This window comes from Ambystoma mexicanum, chromosome 12, assembly GCF_040938575.1.
Source record: "Ambystoma mexicanum isolate Mex_15411 chromosome 12, UKY_AmexF1_1, whole genome shotgun sequence".
Classification (NCBI taxonomy): Eukaryota; Metazoa; Chordata; class Amphibia; order Caudata; family Ambystomatidae; genus Ambystoma; species Ambystoma mexicanum.
The window spans coordinates 1,226,245,591-1,226,268,042 of NC_090936.1; the positions used below are offsets into that span (position 1 = coordinate 1,226,245,591).

The following is a 22,452-nucleotide window of genomic DNA, read 5'->3' on the forward strand; positions in this document are numbered from 1 at the left end:
ATTGCATATTCATCTGTGATTGATAATTGGCATTATATAGCTTGCACTCTCTATTTCCACATTATTATAAATTGCTGCTTAGTTTTCATTAGTCATTGTAGATAATAAATGCAAGCATCATATTCTGTGTGATTGGCTTTTTTCCAGACTGAGTTCATCGTGCTTCTTAAACCTTATTTGTGTGGGAAGGTAATTAGGAGTGATTTACTTTGCACAAAGGGCTGGATCCCAGGGAGGTGCGGGTACTGTTTATCACTACAGGGGCGTAAACAACTTTCCCTGACCATGTTAACCAGAGACTGTTCCCCTTGGAACGGTTCTGGGGGTACCTGGAGGCGTAACTTCCGCATTGTGATTTCTCCAGAGTTGCAAACAAGTCCATCTCTGGGAAGCCCCATTCTGTGAAAACATTGGAGGCAATGTCTTTGTGTAGTCAGAATTCGTACTCTGTGGGTAGCGGGAAGTCTCTGCTGAGTACGTCCGTCAGAAGATTGAGTTCCCCTGGAACGTGTTGGGACAACAGGAACATCTTGAATCTGAGAGCCCACTCCCATATGTTTTCGGATAGCTTAGATAACCCTGGAGAGTGAGCTCCCCCTTGCTTGTTCATGTAACACATGGCCGTGGTACTGTCCGTGAGGACGATTACCGTTCTCCCCTGTAACTGTCTGAAAGGCCTTCAGAGCTTTGAACACAAACAGCTCCAACAGGTTTATGTGGTTGGATGCTACTGCTGGGGACAAAACGCTGTGCGCCATCTGCTGAAAGAAGTGAGCTCCCACCCTGTGAGAGATGCGTCCGTAGTGACAGTGGCTTCTATGGTGGGGTGGTGAAGGTCTTCCCCTTCACAAGGTTTTCCCTCGACCACCACTGCAGAGAGAGAATGAGGGCTGCCAAGACAACCACTAGATCGTCCCATTGTCCGCTGACCTGACACCATTGGCTGTTGAGCCTCTCTTACATAGGGCGCATGCGCAAACATGCATGTGGGACTACTTAAATGCAGGAGGCCATCATTCCTAACAGTCGCATGGTTTTACTTACCATCGGCATCTGACTGGCTACATAGTGAGGGATCTGAAACCGCATGTTTTGAACCCTTTCATTGGAGGGGAAGACGAGGCTGTCTTCTGTCTGAACAGAGCCCACAGTAATTGTTTGACTTAGCTGGGGTCTGGGCTGGACTTCTTCTCATTTATTGAGAATCCCAGACTGAAGAGTAGATCTATCATCTTCTGGGTGTTTGAGAGGCATGTTCCGTATGAATCCAGTTATGCGCCAGTCGTCGAGGTATGGATAAACTGGGATGGATTGCCTGCGCAAGTGAGCTGCTGCAACTGCCAGCGTCTTTCGTAAATACCCTTGGAGCTGAGGCAATTTTCTGTGCGCTGGGAACAATGAAATATGAAAGTATGCATCTTTCATGTCCAATGTCGCCATGTAATCCCCCTGTGTTAGAAGAGGGATTACCTCTTGCAGCGTTATCATTCAAATTTTATTGGGACACATTTGTTAACTGGGCGCAAGTCTAGCACAGGGCGCATGGTGAGATCCTTTTTGGGTACAAGGAAGTACACAGAATAAATAAATACCATTGTTTACCTGTAGAATCAGGACGACTTAGATTGTGACCTTTTCCTGTAGGATTATCAGATGTTCTGATGACAAACGTCTGGACTTTGGTGGTCGGTATTGAGGTGGTCGGCTGAACACGATACAGTAACCATGGGTGACTGTCTTGAGCAACCACTGTTCTGTGGTAATTCCCTCCCATGCATGGAAGAATGACATTCTCTGTCCCTCGACCGGGGAGGCATGGGAGGGGACCCGGATCTGCGAGTCATTTCTGACTGGAGGCCGGGGAGCCTCTAAGGGTGGTACATCGACCCCTTCCCTTGCCACAGCGCTGTCCTCTAGGCTAATACTGGTTTTAGGCAGCTGACCCCTGTCCTGAGGACCATATATTACCCATTCCGCACTGGTTGAGGAACGGCGAGAGCTCCCTCCTTGCTGCTGAAAAGGCCTTTGAGTTATCTGGTTTAAAGATTTCAAAGTCAACTTTACCAAACAGGTTGGATTCCTCCACCGGTTTGTTAATGAGAGATTCCAGAGTCTCTGGTTTGAACCCCAAGGTTTTCAACCATGCGTGCCTCTTCAAAAGGGTACCTTGGCCCAGTGTTCTCCCTGCTGTCTCTGCAGCATCTAGGGTGTTCTTAAGAATAGTATGATTCACTTGCCTCCCCTCCGACACAACCGCCAGCAGGAGTGACCGTGTTGGTTCAGAGACCTCTTGCGGCCTTCCTGGAGCAGATTCCACTGAACGTCACTGTAGCTGGCCAACAACGAAGTATTGTTGACAATTCTGGTGGAATAGGCTGCTGCAGTAGTGACATGCATCCACCGGGGCATACAACTTCGGGCAAGCCTTGTCGGGTGGTGCCTCACCCCTGGACAAGGGTATTCCTGCTCCTTTCCTAGTTGTAGTCACCACTAGGGAATCTGGGGTGGCATGTCCCCGAATGCAGAGACCACAAACATGTATTGTAGAGTCTAAAATACGTATAAGAGGCTCAGAGGAAGAGGCAGGAGGACCCCCCCAAGAGACGTCTATGGCTAAATGTGGTAGAAACTTTCCTACAAAGAATCTCAACCCCAGACCAGAGGGACCCTTGGGATGAGTACCACGAATAATCACCCACCTAGGACTCATGGTAGGGATTCACATCAGTGGTTGCGAAGAAAACGTCTCCGGCAGCACGAAACAACCCAACAAGTAGAGGGCTCCTTTCCACAGGTGCGGTTTCCCGGATTCGGTTTCCAGAGGCTTGCACCATCAGGGTTGGATCGGCCCCTCAGCCTTTCGGCCCATGGCTGGGCCGAAATCGTCCCTGGTGAGTGGAGGCCGGTTTCTGCCCATGCCTGGGCCGGATTTTGAAAAAAACTTTTAAAAAAAAGAATTTGAATTTTTTTTTAGCAACACCATATTTTTCATAGTGTCCTTAGGAACAATGCTATTTGATGCCGCTTCCTGTTTTGTCAAGGGGTGGAAGGTCGTGTTTCATCACTTCCTGGGATGTCACTTTGGGGTGCGGTCAAATTACATCACTTCCTTTCATGTCATCAGAGGTCAAGGGTCGTGAGGCGAGGAGCGGGCCACTTTTTTTGGGCGTCCGGGCCTATTTCTTGTCCCAGTCCGACCCTGTGCACCATTAGCCAGCGACAAACCCAGTGAGCCATGAAAGGAAGAAAGGCTCTTCCTACACAGTCGACCTCCAAGCCAGAGGTGAAAAACTCAGCAAGGAAGACGTAGGAACCCAAGGAGATGGCCCCAGTGGCGCAGTGGACAAATGATGAAGGCAGCAAAGCAGGAAATAATTCCAAATGAGGACAATGGCTGGATGCACCCTTAGGCGTCCTAAGATGAGGAACTGGCATGGTGGAGTAGTCTTGGCACCGGCTGACATCCAAGCGCTTGATCATGACTGGAAATGCTGGGATGCAGTGGTAAAGCGCCCAGAAAACTGTTCCAGCGGAAGGGGCTAGTCCCAGTAGATGTGGGGAGTCAGCAGGCGTCTACAAGAAGCCAAGTCTGGACTTACAGAGTAAAAGAAACTAACCTGGGATATGCAAGCTTCACTAAGTGAGGGCTTTAAAAATAGCCAAACCAGCGGGACGTGTGGGAAAGCTTCTTGAACAGGTCAACAGACCTGCCACCTACAAGTTACAGGAACACAGCAGTATGAGTGAACAGCAGGGGTAGGACAACTAAATACCCTTGCACAAAGGGGCTCGCCAAAGCTCAGCCAGCCAATCGCTAGGGAGCTGTAGGCATCAGATGATCAACCGTACTGGTTGGTCAACAGAACTACCACTTAGTCAAAACCAGCCCCCCAGGAAGTGAGAGGAAGAGGCCAGGCACCTACACTGGCTAAAACCAGTAAGGACCAATATGGAGGCTTCTCCTGTAGGTTACAAAGAGTCCAATTGATCAGAATGGCCATTTTAGGGCACCTTGCGGTCACTGAGCACAAAGGAAGCCCTGAAACTCAAAATGGGCACGAACAGGATTTAGAAATACCCATTGATACCCAAAAAGAAAAATTGGGCTACTAACACAGTAAAATGCCTTGCACCCTTGGAGAAGCTAACACAAAAGTGTAGTTGCCACCAATCCATGCCCTAAAACTTTTGTAGGTTGATAGAATCAACCTGTAGCCAAAATGAGGAGTCCAAGAGGAATCACCTATGACTGGGCACTTTAGGGGCAAGCCAATACTATACAAGATAAGGTATAGTAAAGGGTCGTAATGGCAGGGGGGCTTCAGAAGAAGTCCCCCTTGGTCACCAAAAGGAGTTAATGAACCCAAAGAAAAGGGAAAAAGTTGAGGGGCCCTAGAATCCACAAATAGGACTTCTGAATTAACGAGTGTTACACTGCTTAATAAGGCCCGTTCCAACATTACACTTAATACGTTCATGAAAGGCAGAGTCGTGGGCTCCCAACAGAAACATGATTTCTAGGCCAGAGAAAAGACGGACCATCTCAAGGATCAGGTGCCGGAACAACTTCATGAACTCCCTTTTGCAGCCATAATTCCCCAGGACTCCCAAGCTTACAGATAGGGTTGGGGGGTCACAATATAATTCCACTGCGGTCATAGCCTTGGCTTTGAAGAGAGTAACTGTATCCAACTCTTAAAGGATTGGCTCTGACACTGCACAATAGTAGCAATACCTTAAAGTGCTCCTCCACTCACCTGACACTTTCTGGAATATAAGCAACACAGGACAGCTTGTTAAACATTGATTACTTCTACTACTCTCGAAGGTTCAGCCCTTAGCCACATAAACCTGATCAGCAAGTGGCCCCTCTTTCCCAATCAGCAACGGTTATTGCAAATACATCAACTAGAAAAAGGTTGAAGCAAGGGCACTCAGTTGCCCATCCCTACAGATCCCAAAATCTTCTCAAATTTTAACAAGTGCACCATTAAAGACCAGAGCATACCAAAGATTCAAGTGCACATGCACGACCATCGTGAGAGGGCCAGCGGTCACTGCTAGGCAACGTATACTTGTGTTGCTTCAAGTGCCTAATGGATTTCCGGTTCTTACCTGATGGGTTACAATCGAGACGCGCGGGCTGTCCAGGTTAAGCCAGGATGGAATCTGTCCATTAGTAACAATGAAGACGTGCCTCACCCAAGGGGCGTGCCGCTCTATTGATCGGAGAGAGTAACGTAGCTCTTCGTTATCTTCAAATCGACTAGCTGAAATGTCTTCATCCTGTTTAGACTTTCAGAAAGAAGAGAGTCAAAAACGAGGGGAGTGGAGCAGACACGTTACAAAAATTATGATTGTGGTGGTCCAGAAAAGACCAGAAAAGGAGTAAACACTGGAGCAGCAACATAAGCAATTATTGGCAGAATGGTGGACTAAGAAACATAGAAACACTTGTGTACAGGCTTGTTATAAATTACTTGTATCATATCACAAGCATTATATTGAAGAATACTAGTCTTATCTGGTTATTACTCACCAATTACCTTCATCGGGGGTTCCGGTGACACCATAAAACACAAGTATGACAACCTTTCCAACACTTGCTTGGGATTCAGAACGCATTTTATTTTAATCACATTTATTTGTTACTGTTATGACAAGGTCCGGGGCTTGAGCCGGTCAGGCGGGAATGGGGAGTTGAAAACGATCTCTAACTATATTTTAAAAGTGAGGTGTTCGTGCTCTTAGCATAGTGCACCAAGGTGAATGAAATGTTTCAGTGCGTTACCTACCTGTGGTTTTTCATTGATGAGAGTTTGTCTAAAGCCTAAATAAATAACTGCATGTTTATACATTCTGCCTGACCTCTGTGACCTCTGTGTGATTGCATGCCCCCTTCACAACTCTCACACCCTCCTAAGTCTTGCTTTACAGCCACAATACTGTGACAATTCCAGACATTGTAACCTCTCCCCAAAGATCCACCCCCCTTTGGGGTTAGGGAAGTTAGCCTGCTACGCTTAAAACCCACTAGGGCAGGGTGCACAAATTCAAGCAGCAAGTTAATAGCCAACCACATAACAAATCATTCACCACCTCAATGCCATGCATACAGACAGCACACCATGTCTTACTCGCCAAGAGGCAAATATCACTAGCCAAAGGTTAGTGGAATGTGCACACTTTGCACCCTGCCCTAGCGGACAGGGTAAGCGGAATTACTCTGGAGGTGAGGACCCCTTAGAGGATAGAAAATTCAACAGTGGTACAAGTCACTATTGGCCCCTCCCGCAGGCATTAACACCTGTGTACGGTATGTACACCGAGTTCTTCACTAGGTGTCGTCACTTCTCTCCAAGGAGGGAACCCTCTCCTATGAGGCTAGGCTGCTACCCAATAGTCCCCAAAAGGGCGGTAATATGTGGGAGGACCTCATAGGAGGGAAGAACAAGTTACTTTCTTACCTGGTAACGTTCTTTCGAATGGATGGACCGACGACGTACTCCATATCTATGACAGATAATGTCCACAGCTGTGCTGCTTTGGAAAATCTTTGGCGTCAGCGTCCTGCGTCAATGACGTCGATGCGCCGTCCCCAAGGACCTCCTCCGATGGCCGACGTCACCCGATGTGATAAGTAGGACGCACGACGCCCATAGCCTCAGTTATAGTTTTTTCCCAGAACGTGTGCCACCAGTTTTCTGCCAGTCAGAAACGCAAGCTGCAATCGCAAAAGAAATTCTGCAGCGGGGAAGGCAGGGAGGGAGCGATATGGAATACGTCGTCGGACCATCCCATCGAAAGAACGTTACCAGGTAAGAAAGTAACTTGTTCTTTGGGGGGGATTGGGTCCTCCGACGTATTGCATATCTATAACATACTCCCAAAGCAGTACCAAGCAAGGAGGTGGGAAAGAAATTAGAATACAAATTTAGCATGCCCAATCAAATTGCGGAATAGAGAACTGCCTTGCCAAAGGCCAGATCTTGCCCTCTGATGGAATAGTGACGTACAAAAGTATGTACTGAAGCCCAGGTGGCTGCATCACAGATGTGACGAATAGGAACTTCCCTCTGCAGGGCAGTAGACGCAGCCACTTCTCTGGTAGAATGGGCCCGCAAGCCAGCCGGAGGGTCCTTACCCGCCAAGCGGTAACACTCGGAGATAGCTAAAATAATCCAACGAGACAAAGTCTGTTTCGTCACAGCTTGTCCCAAACGCTTTCCAGCGTAACCAATGAAAAGTAGATCGTCCACTCTGACCCGGGACATGCGCGAGATATACAAGCTCAACGCTCTCCTAGGATCAAGCCTATGGAGCCTCTCCTCTTCCTTACCAGGATGTGGAGGAGGATAGAACGCCGGAAGAACAACCTTCTGGCTCGAATGAAATTCCGAAACCACCTTCGGAAGAAAAGAAGGACGAACTCTAAGGACAACCCTGTCCTTGTGAAACACAGTGAAGGGTGGCTTAACTGAAAGTGCCTGTAACTCACTCACTCTGCGAGCGGAAGTAACCGCAACTAAAAACACAGTTTTCAGAGTTAACAGCCTCAAAGGGCAAGAATGTAAAGGCTCAAACGGAGCACCCATAAGAAACTTAAGAACAAGGTTCAAATCCCAACCTGGCACCAAAAAAGGTGACGGAGGGAACACATTAGTGAGCCCTTTCAAAAACTGCGAAATTAAAGGAATCTTAAAATAGGAACACTCTTCAGACGAGCGCTTAAATATGGACAGCGCCGCCAGGTAACCTTTAATGGTCCTCTGTGGGCCAAAGAAAGCAAAAAAGACAAAACCATGGGAATGTCGCATTCAAAAAGGATCCCCATTCTGAACTCTGCACCAGTCGCAGAACTTTCTCCAACGGCAACGGTACAGAGACTTTGTTGCCTGCCGCCTGGCCGAGAGCAACACCTCCATCACGTCTTCAGGGAGGTCCCAATCCTTATACCTCAACCTTTCAGAAGCCAAGCGTGAAGATTGAAGGATCTGACCTCTGGATGGAGAACCTGACCCCCCCCTCCCGTGAGAGCAGATCGTCTCGGTAGGGAAGACGACGTGGAGGGCAGATGGACAAGTCTAGAAGGTCTGGGTACCACGTCCTCCGGGCCCACGCTGGAGCAATGAGGATCATCCGGGAACCGAACCTCTGTAACCTCCGCAACACTTGCGGGATGACGGGGACTGGAGGAAACGCGTACAGCAGTGGGAATGACCACTCCACCACAAATGTGTCTCCTAAGGCTCCTTTTGGAGGAAATTCCCACGAGCAAAACCTTTCGCACTTCCGGTTGACACTGGAGGTGAAGAGATCCACTTGAGGGGTCCCCCAAAGGGCGAAGATCTCCAGGAGAATCTCCTGAGCCAGCTCCCACTCGTGAGAGATCATGCTCTGCCTGCTCAGAGCGTCCGCCGTCTCGTTGTCGTTCTCCGGCCAGATGAACTGCCGAGATCGAAACTTCCTGCTGGATGGCCCAGAACTCGAGCTGCATCGCCTCCCTGCACAGCGGAAGTGACCCTGCCCCCCCCACCTTTTTGTTGAGGTAGTGCATGGCCACCGTGTTGTCCATCAGAATCAGGACACTCTTCCCGCGCACAGTCGGCAGAAAAGCCTTCAGGGCTAGCCTGATGGCCCTCAGCTCCAACAGACTGATATGGAGTCTGGACTCCGACAGAGACCAACGACCGCTGACTGTCAGCTCGTTGGCATGAGCTCCCCATCCCGTGAGGGGTGCGTCCGTCATGATCGTCACCTCCGGCCAGGGCAGCCAAAATGGGGCACCCTTCATCAGATTGCCCTCCACGGCCCACCATAGAAGGTCCCGGGCTACCGAGGGCGGCACCTGAACAGGGTCCGACAGCCTGCCGGTGGACTGAGACCACTGGAGCTTAAGTGCCCACTGCAAAGATCTCATCCGCAGACGAGTCTCTGGCACCAGAAGAATGCAGGATGCCATGAGGCCGAGCAGTCTCAAGAACTCGGACGCTGGGAGAGTCTGGGCAAACTGAAACTTGTGCACCATCTGCTGAATGTGAAGAGCCCTCACCTGAGGAGGAAAACACTGCCCCAGGGACGTGTCGAGCACTGCTCCGATGTACTGGAGCCGCTGCCTTGGTGTCAAATGGGACTTCTTTACATTGAGGCAGAAGCCCAGCCTGTGAAGGGAGTGGCAGGTGACGGACAGATGATCCAGGACTTGCTCGGGAGAGCTCCCCCTGATCAACCAATCGTCCAGGTAGGGGTAGACGTGAATCCCCCCTTTCCTGAGATGCGCTGCCACCACCACCATGAGCTTGGTGAAAACCCTCGGGCGGAGGTGAATCCGAACGGCAGAACCAGAAACTGAAAGTGCGAGTCGCCAACCGCGAACCTCAGGTACTTCTTGTGCTTGGGATGGATCGGCACATGGAAGTAAGCATCCTTGAGGTCGAGAGACACCAACCAGTCCTGAAGTTGAAGGGCCTGGAGGACTTGAGAAAGAGTCACCATCTTGAACTTGTCCTTCCTGAGGAGTTTGTTCAAACCGCGCAAGTCCATGATGGGTCTCAATCCCCAGTCTTTCTTTGAAATAAAAAAATAAGGAGAATACCATCTCTTGTTCCTCTCCGCTACAGGCACCAGTTCTATGGCGCCTTTCTCCAGCAGGGCATGAATTTCCTGCGCAAGGAGCCCTGCCGAAAAGGAAGACAGTAGCAGTGGATAATGATCTCCAGAACCCACACATCCGAAGTAATGGCTTGCCACTCTACAAGATGCTGTGCCAGCCTTCCCCCAACTGGCGAACCATGGGACCTGGCCTCATGACTGAGTGGTAGCGGCTGCAGCGTTGCCTGAGGGAAAAGTGCCAACTGCCCGAGCGGCCTTGGCACCTCGAGTACCTTTGTTTCCACCTCTGGCACTCTTACGATGGTCTCTTTGACTGCTAGCTCCTCTCGCTTTACTGAAGGACGAGTAATAGTGAAAGGAACCTCCCCTCCATTGCTGTCCCCTAGGACGAAAAGGCGGAGGTTGGCGAACTGCAGCGCCCAAAGACTTCGCTGCAGCATTGGAAGTCTGCAACCTCTCAAGGCTCTCGTCAGCCTTGCTGCCAAAAAGGTGTTCACCGTCAAAGGGCTTGTTGAGGAGCCAGGACTGCACATCAGGAGCGAACCCAAACTTCCTCAACCACGCAAACCTGCGCATTACGGTGCTCGCCGCCATGGACCAGCTGACACAATCCGCCAAGTCCAAACCCGACTGAACAGCCTCACACATGGCATCCTTTCCATCCTGAACCATAGCAAGGAAACCATCCCGTTCGTCCCCTTCGGGAATATGATCAGCCGCTAATGCAACACAGTTCCACAGAGTGTGTGTGAAACGAGACAAGGCACATATGGAGTTGGCCGCCTGAAGCGCCATACCCCCAGAAGAAAACACTTTCTTCGACCAGCCATCAAAACGTTTGTCATCCCTATCCGGAGGGATGGTAGGATACGACGCCTGCTTTGCTGGGGCCGTAGCCACCTGCACCACCAAACTCTCTGGGGTGGGGTGCCTAGACACGTAGCAGGGGTCGCTACTGGCTGGACGGTATTTTCGCGACAAAGACTTGCCCAATGCCGGGAGACTCTCCGGAGCAGTCCAAGCCGCCGCCACCCTTCTCTGCAAAGCCATATGAAAAGGCAAAACCGGGTCAGTGGGTGGACCGAGATCAAGGATGTCCGTGAGATCATCCTGAACGAACTCCCCTGGGGGAGCTGACCCGGTAACCCAAGACATAAGGCGCCGATATGACGAATCGGCATGAGTGCCAGGCTCCGGCTGACAAAACTCCACCTCCGGAGAGGTGTCCAGTCCACTGGCATCATGCAGTGACTGCCTCAGGTCATCAAACTGACTATGGCCCGAGATAAGGTCATCTGGAACCGTACCCAGAACCAGGCCGCCATCAGAGCCTTCATCACCCTCTGAAATGTACTCCAGGCGGGGAGAGGAAGACCTCTGCGGACCAAAGCAGTGCCAGACCTTAGCCATAGCCTTTTTAGGGGCAAACCCCTTGCCACGGGGCCCCTCTGACACCACCGCCTCGAAAGGTGTCGAGGGCGCCGAGCGAGTCGGCACCGGCGTCAACAGAAAAGGCGTCAAGGGCGCCGAGCGAGTCGGCGCCAACAGAAAAGGCATCGACGTCGAGCTCATCGGCGTCGACGTCAGCTGCAACGCCTCCAGCATCTGCTGCGTCGACACAGTTCTCAAAGCCGGAGCTCCGAGCGTGTCTCTCAACAACCTGGGCACCGACGGCGTTGACAACCTCCTCGAAGATGGAACCTCAAGAAATTCGAAGACGGCACAGGATCACGCGGTCTCGAGCGCGTCGAGGACCGGGACCTGGAATGGGCATGGCGAGAACGGCTACCCTTGTACGAGCGAGACTTCTCCCACGAGCCGTGCCGACCACCTGAGCCCAAAGGCGTACGGGCACTGTCCCTCGACCCCACTCGGCGGCGCAGACGGACCGGTGCTCTGCGATTCTAGAATCGCTAGCATCTGCTTCCCGAAGGAAGCCCATTCCTCTGGTGTCGCTTGCATGGAGGGATAAGCGACCCGTCGACGGGCGGAGTCCTCGGAAGAGGACGGGGAAGGCGACCTATGCCGGCGCTTCCTGGAATGCCTAGAAGAGGCGGAGGCTTGGCGAGACTGACTCCTGGAAGGAGACCCACTGGACTTCCGACGAAGACGCAGAGAGTCAGCCCTCGAGTCATCGGTCGAAAGCCCCGCAGACCTCGACTTCCGGGCTCAGACACCCGACCTACCGACAGTTTCTTCTTGCGTTCCCGCAAGGCCTTCGCAGTGAGCGACTGGCAGTCGACACAGTCGTCCATATCGTGGTCCTCCCCGAAGCACCAGAGGCAGTCGTTGTGCGAGTCCGTGACCGACATCTTGGACCTACAGTCCCCGCAGTTCTTGAAGCCCGGACGCGGGGTCGAAGATGAGAAAGACATCGCCACGAACAGGTCTTCACTAACCGAACAGGTTCAACGAACCGAGAAAGAAAACAGCAACTCCAACGAGTCGTGGCGTACCGAGATTCACGAAGCGAACACGTTCGCGGAAAAAACGGAACTGAGGCTATGGGCGTCGTGCGTCCTACTCATCACATCGGGTGACGGCCGTCTGAGGAGGTCCTCGGGGACGGCGCATCGTCATCGACGCAGGCGCCAAAGATTTTCCGAAGCAGCACAGCTGTGGACATTATCTGTCATAGATATGGAATACGTCGGAGGACCCAATCCCCTCGAATTCCCCTCCTGGAGATAAGGCCGTACACCTGGGTCACAGCCTACCCAAACCAGTCAAACCCAGAAAATCTCTCAACCCATTTACAGGTCAATGTATTACTGCAACATCGTGAATAAGCCTTACCTTGAAAGCACTGAGACGAAGAAGATCCTAGAGAGCATGAAGAGTACGACCGGTACAAGTACCTGGCCGAGGTGGCACAGAGGAGACAAAAATCAGTCATCCAAAAGAAAGAAAGGACTTTGACAATCAGCCAGGGAGGGACTGGCAACGTTGTATAGAAAGAGACCATGGTTCCTGAGGACCAATCCGATTTCTATGGGTTTGGCAGAGAAACCTGGGAGTATGTGATCCATAGGGAAGATTTCAAGATCTGATGGACTGCAGCGCTTTGGGTCTGGTTGGCTACTGATGCGGGAGAGTGTGGCAGGGCTAAAGAGGAGAGCTTTGTTGTTGTTCAGTTAGTGTCAATGGCAATCTGTGAGGTTTGTGTGTGTAGTGTAAGGTGGCAGGTGATCTTAGAGGGGAAAGTCTTTCCTTTCCTCTGAAGGATCCGCTCAAAGACTGAAGGATGCCTGTCAAACGTGGCATGAAGATTCAGCAAAATGTGCAGTAACAGTGAATTTAAGTGTCACAAATCACAGCCTCGTTTAGCTCGGGGTAAATGTGTAATCCACCGCAAGCAGGTGGGAGAAGCACTGTTCCCCTACTCATTAATCAAACATTTGATAGTTCATAGCCCAAAAGTTGAGGGATACCTTAGGACTTCTGTGGACTCAATCAGGATTCTGTGTCGAGGAGGAAATAGTGGAAGAATGGACTGGCGTCTGATTCGCCGAGCAGGGTACTTGCACAGATGGTGTGTGCAGCAGAGGCTCCAAAGCGTACATTGCACAGCATGAGTATAATGGTGAAACAGGTGGTCTTCTGGCAAGGAGGACATCTGTGGATATACCTTGTCAAGTAGTCTGTGGCCAGGGGAGACAGTCACTGTAGGTGAGGAACTCATCAAGAGTCCCAACATTACCTTTGATAATCTTGGTTTTGTACTCCAGCCTTTGTACTCTGGGTAGCATCTACAGCCTCTGTCTTTCTCCACTGCTCTCAGTGTCCGATGCTTCCACCTCTTGGTGTCAGTACGGGGAGGCTTTCCTGTGAGCAGGGGACCCTTTAGCACTTCCTACTCTGCTTTGCTTGCCAGGTTAGAGGACGGGGTTGCGGTTCCTCAGTAGCGGTTCAGTGACCTCAGATAATATGCAGAACTCTGTCGGCAGAGCAGCTTTTGGAAAAACGCTGGGACCAGAAGCTCTCTCGATGCCTCCTTGGTTGGGCATCTTCATGGCTTGGGAACTCATCCTCAGGCTAGACCATAGAAGGATGCAGACTCTTAGTGTATTTGGGAGATTGTGGGCAGAGGGTGAAACGCATCTAATTACAGGGCTGCTCACAGACCAGCCCTATCTGGCTCAGCAAACAGCAGCTCCTGCTTTCTGAGGCAGACGCTCCCATCATACATATCCCATTCTCTCTCTCAAAGTACAATGCCTGGCTGTTGGACTCTTTAGTGGATTTAGACGGAGGATTCCCTGAAAGGTCATTCCTGTGGTACAGCAGGCCATGCGCCACGAGAATCAAGCAAAAGCTGCAATCAACCAGTCAAGCTCATACAGGCAGCCGTTTGAGGGTCGTCACAAGAAAATATGGGGACATGGGGCATCGAGACCCTGAGAGACAGTCTCTAAGAGATGCATAATCAGAATTTATAATAGACGTTTCCCCAATGACAGAAGTTTCAGTCTCATATATATCCTACTTGAAGCACGAGAAAGCAAGCTACAGAAATATAAATAAGCTGCTCCGCAGTGTACGACAGAGATTGTATTATTGAAACAAATGTGCAGTCATCACCAATATAAAATCAGTTGAGATTCATGTATCCCAAATATCGCACACCTGGCTGATCGAGCTGAGGTCCCACAGTAAGTAGGCCGGATTCAGAGTCAATTCCTTGCCGTCAATGGTCATGTTCTTTTTCGCTTGCTGGTGCAGCTCTTGGAATCCCTTTGGGTTGTTGAGTTCAAGGAGTGCCGTGCTGGCCTCGGAATAAAGCTGCAGCTACAGGGAGGTAAACAGAACACTGTTAAAATTATCACACCAATTAGTTTTTCCTCTCAGCAGAGGTCCATCGAAAAGTGTGCTCTACCATCAAAACCACTGAAGGACTAAAGGACAAGACAATGTTACAGATATGAGATATTTACAAGCATCCGGGTGTGCCTGTCAATGGATGAATTGAGGGTATGCTCGTGGAATGTTAAAGGTCTTAACATTCCTAGGAAGAGGAAGGAGGTACTCAGCAGGCTAAGGGGGGAAAAGATAGATGTCGCCCTTTTTCAAGAAACTCATTTACTAGATGATTCAAAACATCTTCTTAAGAATAAATGATATACCAATATCATCTTGAACTTTTATGGTACCAAATCGAGGGGTGTAGGTATATTATTACGCAAAGGGCTACTTTTGCAGATGGAAAAAATAGTGATGGACAAGGAAGGGAGGATAGTTTTAATTGATGTTAAATATGAGGAGAAACTGATTACAATAGGTTCCGTTTATGGACCGTGTGCTGGTGGTGGCACTTTCTTTAGGAAACTGTCATCACTATTGCGGGAAATGAATGGGGAACACAACATTTTAGGGGGTGACTAATTGTGTGATTGATGTAAGAATGGACCGTTCAGCGCAGTGCAGATATACTGCTATGAAAGCCAGTCGGGCATTTAGTGAGTTTTTAGATAGCTTAGATTTAGTGGATGCTTGGAGGTTTTATCACGTAAAGGAGGAGTTCACCTTTTATTCGCAGGTTCATGACTCCCACTCGAGGATTGATTACTTCTTGGTTTCCGATAGGTTGGCCGACAAGATCCATGGTGTGACCATTAAGGAAAGGGGAATATCGGATCATTCACGGATGACAATGCAGATGTGTTTGGGTCAGGAGAGTTTGGGGTTTTCCAAATGGAGATTGAAAACTTATGTTTTACAAGAACAGGGAGTGATTGATTCTCTGGAGGGATTCACAAAAGATTTCTTTGAAAATAATGTAGGTTCTGCTTCTGAGGTTCTGGTATGGGACTGTTATAAGGCAGCTATAAGAGGGGAACTAATGAATATTACATCACGTGTAAGGAAAAAAGGTATGGTTGACCTTAAGAAGTTAGAAGATGAGTTGGATGCGGCTCAGAAAAAATATGCATTATCAAAAAATAATGGGGACAAGATAGTGGTAGGATGACTGAGAGACAGCCTTAAACGGGAAATGGATATTCAACATGAGTCAAAAAAGGTAGCAGGCGCCCCTCTCTTGAAAGAACAAGGCATGATAACCTGTTCAGTGGTTATTAACCACATTGAGAGTTCGCAGCCATTGCTTTTTGCTCACTGTACCTTCACAGATGGGAAATACCCATTTGCATATCAGTCTTTGTCCCGCCCACAAGGGCAGTCCAGCACCGAAATGCAATGGCAATTCCTCTCTGAACAAGAGTACCATCAGCAACCCCATACACGCGTTTCAGCCTTGTTGGGCATCATCAGTGAGGTGAAGCTGAGCCTCTCTAAGCACAGTGAGCAGGGAGTCCACGTCTGGTTGCCCCCAGGTAACCTAGGGTGACCAACCCCAAGTTCCTTTCAACAATGCAAAAAAGGTAGCAGGCGCCCCTCTCTCGAAAGAACAAGGCATGATAACCTGTTCAGTGGTTACTAAACACTTATGCAGCTTGGATGTTCTAACCCTTTTTATTAAATTAGAGAGGAAAATATGTTTTTCAGCAAATGAAAATATTTTAATACATACACAAGATGAATGCTCTTTAAAGGCAGGCATTTCTAAATGTAGACCTCAGGAACGTCAAGTTATAACAAAACAGAGGGACTGTAACAACAACTGGCCTTGCTGCATTCTACATTATTTGAAGTTCGCATTGAGAGTTCGCAGCCATTGCTTTTTGCTCACTGTACCTTCACAGATGGGAAATATCCATTTGCATATCAGTCTTTGTCCCGCCCACAAGGGCAGTCCAGCACCGAAATGCTATGGCAATTCCTCTCTGAACAGGAGTACCATCAGCAACCCCATACACGTGTTTCAGCCTTGTTGGGCATCATCAGGGTTACCAGGGGGCAACCAGACGTGGACTCCCTGCTCACTGTGCTTAGAGAGGCTCAGCTTCACCTCACTGATGATGCCCAACAAGGCAGAAACACGTGTATGGGGTTGCTGATGGTACTCTTGTTCAGAGAGGAATTGCCATAGCATTTCGGTGCTGGACTGCCCTTGTGGGCGGGACAAAGACTGGTTTGCAAATGGGTATTTCCCATCTGTGAAGGTACAGTGAGCAAAAAGCAATGGCTGCGAACTCTCTATGTGGTTAATAACCACTGAACAGGTTATCATGCCTTGTTCTTTCGAGAGAGGGACGCCTGCTACCTTTTGTGTTTTTTATGAGGCAAAGGTTTTGGGAACAAGGGGATAAGAATGGTAAGCTATTGGCAAATAGATTGCATGGCCTTACAGAAAGTTGCTTTGTCCAACGATTGGAAGGTGATAACGGTGAATATAAGACCAGAAAGGGTGAAATATGTGAATGCTTTAGAGGGTTCTATAATTCTTTATACCAGGAAGAACAATTTCCATCATTGGATGCCATGAATTCCTTTTTTGTTAAAATTACTCTGCCAAAGTTAAATGTGGATCAGTCAGGAATGATGGATAGTCCGATCACGGAAGAGGAATTGTTGGTAGCAATGAAACAACTCAATAGAGGTAAATCACCAGGCCTGGATGTCCTCCCTGTTGAATTTTACCAGGCTTTGAGTGGGGTGTTGGTGTGATTCTTGTGCACTTTGTATAATGGTTTTATGAGAAATCGAGTAATTTGTCCCACAATGAGAGAAGCATGTGTTGTGGTCCTTCGAAACCAGGGAAAGATTGTAAAAAGTGTGAAAATTACAGGCCGGTCTCGCTCTTGAATGTCGACCTAAACATTTTTACAAGAATATTGACTAACGGACTGGATGCATGTATTGGTAAACTGATTGGTAGCTCTCAGGTTGGATTTATGAGGGGTAGGTATGGATATGACCATATTAGAATGTTGATTGATATAATGGGACTGCCGAAGGAGAGAATCCGAGATACTTTGTTGATTTCCTTCGATAGGGTTAATTAGTCTTTTTTATATCATACCCTTAGAAGAATGGGTTTTGGAGACACGTTCATAAACACCATTAGGTCATTAAACTCTGACATTAATGCAAAGGTAAATGGAGTGATGTCTTCTTCATTTTTACTATCTAGGGGGACCAGACTGGGATGCCCATTGTCACCATACTTGTTTAATTTGGCATTGGAGCCACTCATTGTATACCTAAAACAAGAACAGTGTCTCCATGGCCTTCGATTTGATAATAGTGAGGTGAAGGTTTTATGTTATGCTGATGACATGACTATTGTTTTGTCTAATCCAGCGGAGAGTTGCGAACGACTTAAATATATGTTTCATGAGATGGGTCAGTTATCGGGCCACAAGATAAACTGGGGGAAAACAGTGGTTTTCCCTCTGGATGTTAGTCTACCACGAAATGTTTTGGGTTCCTGGGATTGTCGCTGGGAAGTGGGTGCAGTGAAATATTTGGGTGTTTACATGATTCATGATTTGAGAAGACTGGCTGAATTCAATATATCGAAAGTATTGGAGACTGTTAAAAGGGACATATTAAAATGGGGCCAGCTGAAGATGGGATTATGGGCTAAAGTTAACGCTATTAAAATGGTACTTTTGCCACAGATACAATTCCTTTGAAATTTACGAAAAAGGTGATCTCCTTTATTGATAAGGTTTTCCAGGGATTCCTTTGGGGGGAAGGTAGTAGACCAAAAGTGCCCAAATACATTTTGATGCGTCCTGTGAAGGAGGGAGGATTTGGATATCCGAACCTGAGAAATTACTGCACTGGTTTTGTCTTGAAAAAATCAACTTATTTCTCTGAAATCACTAATTATGTTCCAAATTGGCATATTATTGAGCATACTCAATTTTCACCTTGTGCACTGAGCGGGGTGTACTGCATGTCTAGAATGCCGAATTTGAAGGTGAAATTGCCTACTACTTGCGCTACCAGAGAGGCGTTACAAAGTTTTATGAAAAGCAACGGGAACAATATCTGAATGCATTATGACGCGTCTTTGCGGCATACTGTGGGGTTGCAAAGGATGAATAAATCTTTATGCTGGAAAAGTTGGATCAGTAAGGGCATACTTAAGATTCGGGATGTGTGGCAGAATGGTCATATGATTCCGTTTGACCAGTTGAGTAACCTATGGGATTGGGGGTAGAGAGCGGGAACGTTATAGGACTTTAAAAACCCTTTTGATTGAAAGAACGGGGATGTTGGAGGACGCTATGACTGAAAGACCCCCGATGTGTGAGATTGTTTGCTCTGCCCCAGTATACTGTATCCACGTATACTAATTTGATGCCGATGGATAGGTCAGAAGTAGAGGCCTGGGACAAGCTTCGCCAGGCTTGGATGGAGGATCTTGACATAGTTATCCCTGTGAAGGAGTGGGAATATCTGATTCACGTGGAGGTACGGGTGAAAATGTATCTGGGACTACGATACATTAGGCAGAGGATTCTTTACAGGTTATATTGGACGCCGTCTAGGATGGCAAGATTGGGTCTTTTGGAAACTGATTCTTGTTGGGGATGTGGATGTGGCGGTGGTACTTTGTTGCATATGATGTGGGTATGCTCAGGAGTGTCTGACTTTTGGTCTGATGTATTAGATAGATTGGACATTGTGGTGGGGGAGCAACTTCCACATACTTTCTCTTCGACAATTTTATTATCAAACAGAGGAAGGGGGGGTAGGGCTAGGGAACGAACAGACTGGATCACTAGAGTTTTGGTAGTAGCGGCAAAACAAATATTACGTGTCTGGAAGTCGAGAAAGAAACCAAAAGTGGAAGAATGGTTATTGGATGTACAAACCCTGTCACACTATGAAAAAGTCATGTTTTTGAAACAGGGTAGGAAGGGTTCTTATTCCCGACTTTGGGGGTCTTTTGCTGAATTGTACAGTTGAAGATCCAGTACCAATTATATTATATTAGTCTGGTTACATCATTTTGGGGGTTCGTTTAATGGTTATTTGGAGTTGTCTGTTGTGCACGTCGATGTTGTCTTGTCTTGTTTGTGAAGCATCAAAAGTTGATAAACAGGTCGTAAAATGGTACTTTGTAATTGCTATCAATTTCTTTGTGTTCATGAAGTTGAGTATAGTACTATATATCTCTTGTAAATGTTATGATTTTTGCAATCTGGTTGCATTGTTAAGATTGTAAGGAGTCTTTGCTTTTCTGTATTTTGTGTGTTGCTCAAAACAACAAATAAAGTGGTTAAAAAAAAAAAAACAAGCATCAATGCTCTTGTGAAACTGCTCCAAATACCATGCAAACACCAAAGAAATGTCAGCCCACATCACACAAAAGAAGACCAGGATTATGCAGCTTGGATGTTCTAACCCTTTTTATTAAATTAGAGAGGAAAATATGTTTTTCAGCAAATGAAAATATTTTAATACATACACAAGATGAATGCTCTTTAAAGGCAGGCATTTCTAAATGTAGACCTCAGGAACGTCAAGTTATAACAAAACAGAGGGACTGTAACAACAACTGGCCTTGCTGCATTCTACATTATTTGAAGAGGGTCACTTTCCTAAAAGCTGAATAAAATAAACGGATGCCCTTGTGAATCATAAAAGAAAAGCAGAGATAATACCAAATGAATTTACACAAAAACCATACAGAGAAAAGATGAATTACCTTGGATGCAGAGTTTGTAGAAATGTTCTCTTTTGAGAATAGCTGATGAGCAAAATATCAGAAGAGCGCTCACCTTCTATGCCCCGGTGGAGTTGCAGAGAGCTCTTTATGCTGTAGGTTCGAACATGTGTATCTCAAAGTCCTTACCTAGTAAGTGTATGACATTATACACACCTTCCGAGGGGCAGAGGCTACTATCACCTTGGCAGGACATTTTAAGGACCGACTACCTGGGAGGAGTGGTCGTAGGAAATGACATCCTTTAGGCATTACAAAGTTCATCTCTAAAATCCTCTCCGTCAGTCACTCGTGTTGATTAATTGATCCGGGGCTATGTCAAGTAGGTTATGGAGCGCCTAACTACAGGAGACCGTTTCTCAGTGCTACTCACAGAGCATATTCCCCACAATAACCTAATGGCTACTGTGGGAATGGAAAGGCCTTCTGCATTCTGCAGAAAGCAGGATGGGAATTAGGCTCCATGCATGGCAGAGGAGAGTAAATCTGAAGGGTTAGCTCCTTCTAGCGACAGGAAGTGACTTCTGATTTCATAATGGCAAAACTACTGAGAAAGCCAATAGCTTTATTAAGAAAGCCTACAGGACATGGTCCGGAGCGTATGGCCGTGTTAGGGAGAATTCTCATTTCTGTTCTCCTTCCCTTCAACCTTAGAGATCCCAGCTCTTTTGCTGGACATTAGGATCGTTTTAATTTTAACCCTGGAGCGAGTGAGCCCTTTTTCTCACGCTCTCATGTGTTTTAACCTAATTTGGATTATGTGTTGCCACTGTTTTTGACAAACTCCATAGGCATCTACTTTTTCTATGGTGACACACAGCACCTTCAGTGCAGTGTCACAGAGAAATCCTTTAGATTTCTCATAGGGTTTAAATACCTTCTCTTGTGTGAACTACTGTTCCCAAGTATAGTAAAGTGAAATTGACTTTACTTACCTTTCGTCTTTGTAGATCCAACACACCCCATCTTATGTGGAGTGCTAGGGGGTTACCTAGTAGCCCCTTATCTTACCTACTCACGTAAAACAATGTTTGTTACCCTCACTACTTTGAATGGCTGGTGGCAGTGATTTCATTTTCCTACCAGTGTGCTTTTCTACCGCAGGCTGAATCCTAAACTGACTATAGCACCCATGGGTGACCATTTTGTTGAAATGGCCCTGGTCTTCTTTTTCGCCATTTTCTGTTTGTGAGGTCTTTCTTGGGTTTTTACTCTGTGCGTTGAGCCAGGTTTTAGCCCTTTGTTCGTTTTGCCTTTGGCGAGCTTCAGCCCTGAAACCCGCCTCTGGCTCCAGGTGTGTCTGGAAAGGCAGGATGTGAGGGCGGTTCCCGAAAATCCCCTGTCCTTTGTCTCTAGGAATGCCTGAATGCAAGCAGTCCTGATTGGCTGGTTGTCCTTTCAAGACAGCCACCCTGCTATGTAATTGACAGATTAGCCTGTGCATGAATGGGAGAAACCTGCTTAAAAGGTGAGGGTTTTGGTACTAGAGGCAGAGTCGACCACTGGGAGAAACACCCGACGAAGAAACCGTGAACGAGGCATGGGACCCAGGGAATGTCATGGCACTAGCAGATCTATTCCCCGAGAGCAGATTTGTGAACATGGAAGAATTCAAGTAGAAACTAGGGGACAATCTAGTCAAACATTCTAATACTACCGCATCCGAGCATTGGTCAGGAAGAAATGGCCATCATTCCCCCAGGAACCGACACTGTGCAACAGCATTGAGATGGTGACACAGGATGAGAACCATAAAGGTCTGCTATCTAGACTATATGCGAAAATACAAGACAGGAGAGAACAACACAATATAGCCAAGAGGAGGTGGGAGTAAGACAAATGAACAAATATAGAGGAGACTAAATGGCAAAGGTTCTGTCTCTAACTAAAGAGGTCTCACTCAAAGCACGACTCAGACTCATACAATTCAAAGTACTTAATAGATTACCCTACAAACCAGCGAAAGTAGCGCGATTTGCCCCAAATACACCAGACACATGCCCCAAGTGTAAACAAGAGGGAGCAAACAGATTGCATATGGTTTGGAGCTGCCCAAAAGGTGGTGGAGATCTGGCACGAGGTAGCCGATACATTGAATGAAATAACGATGATCCCTCCTACACTCCAACCTCTCAAATACCGGTTAGGGGACATTGGTATGGTTAATATCAAAATCTGTAGATTGTTCAATATGTGCTGTATAATTGCCAAGAAATGCATTTTGCTAAAATGAAAATCTAATTCCGCACCGACAATGC

General features: G+C 47.7%; 1 protein-coding gene across 2 annotated transcripts in view; it reads right to left on the minus strand.

Moving 5' to 3' along the window:
- Positions 1-22,452, minus strand: part of GNPTAB (N-acetylglucosamine-1-phosphate transferase subunits alpha and beta) — a 625,912-nt gene that overhangs the window by 354,239 nt on the left and 249,221 nt on the right. The window contains exons 8-9 of one of the 2 annotated variants that reach the window (XM_069629897.1): positions 14,239-14,400; positions 5,116-5,286 (exon numbers count right to left, since the gene is read on the minus strand). In XM_069629897.1, coding sequence (XP_069485998.1) covers positions 5,116-5,286; positions 14,239-14,400 — 333 coding nt within the window. Of the gene's footprint in view, positions 1-5,115; positions 5,296-14,238; positions 14,401-22,452 lie in introns of both variants that reach the window. The other variant, XM_069629896.1, reaches the window with a different exon arrangement.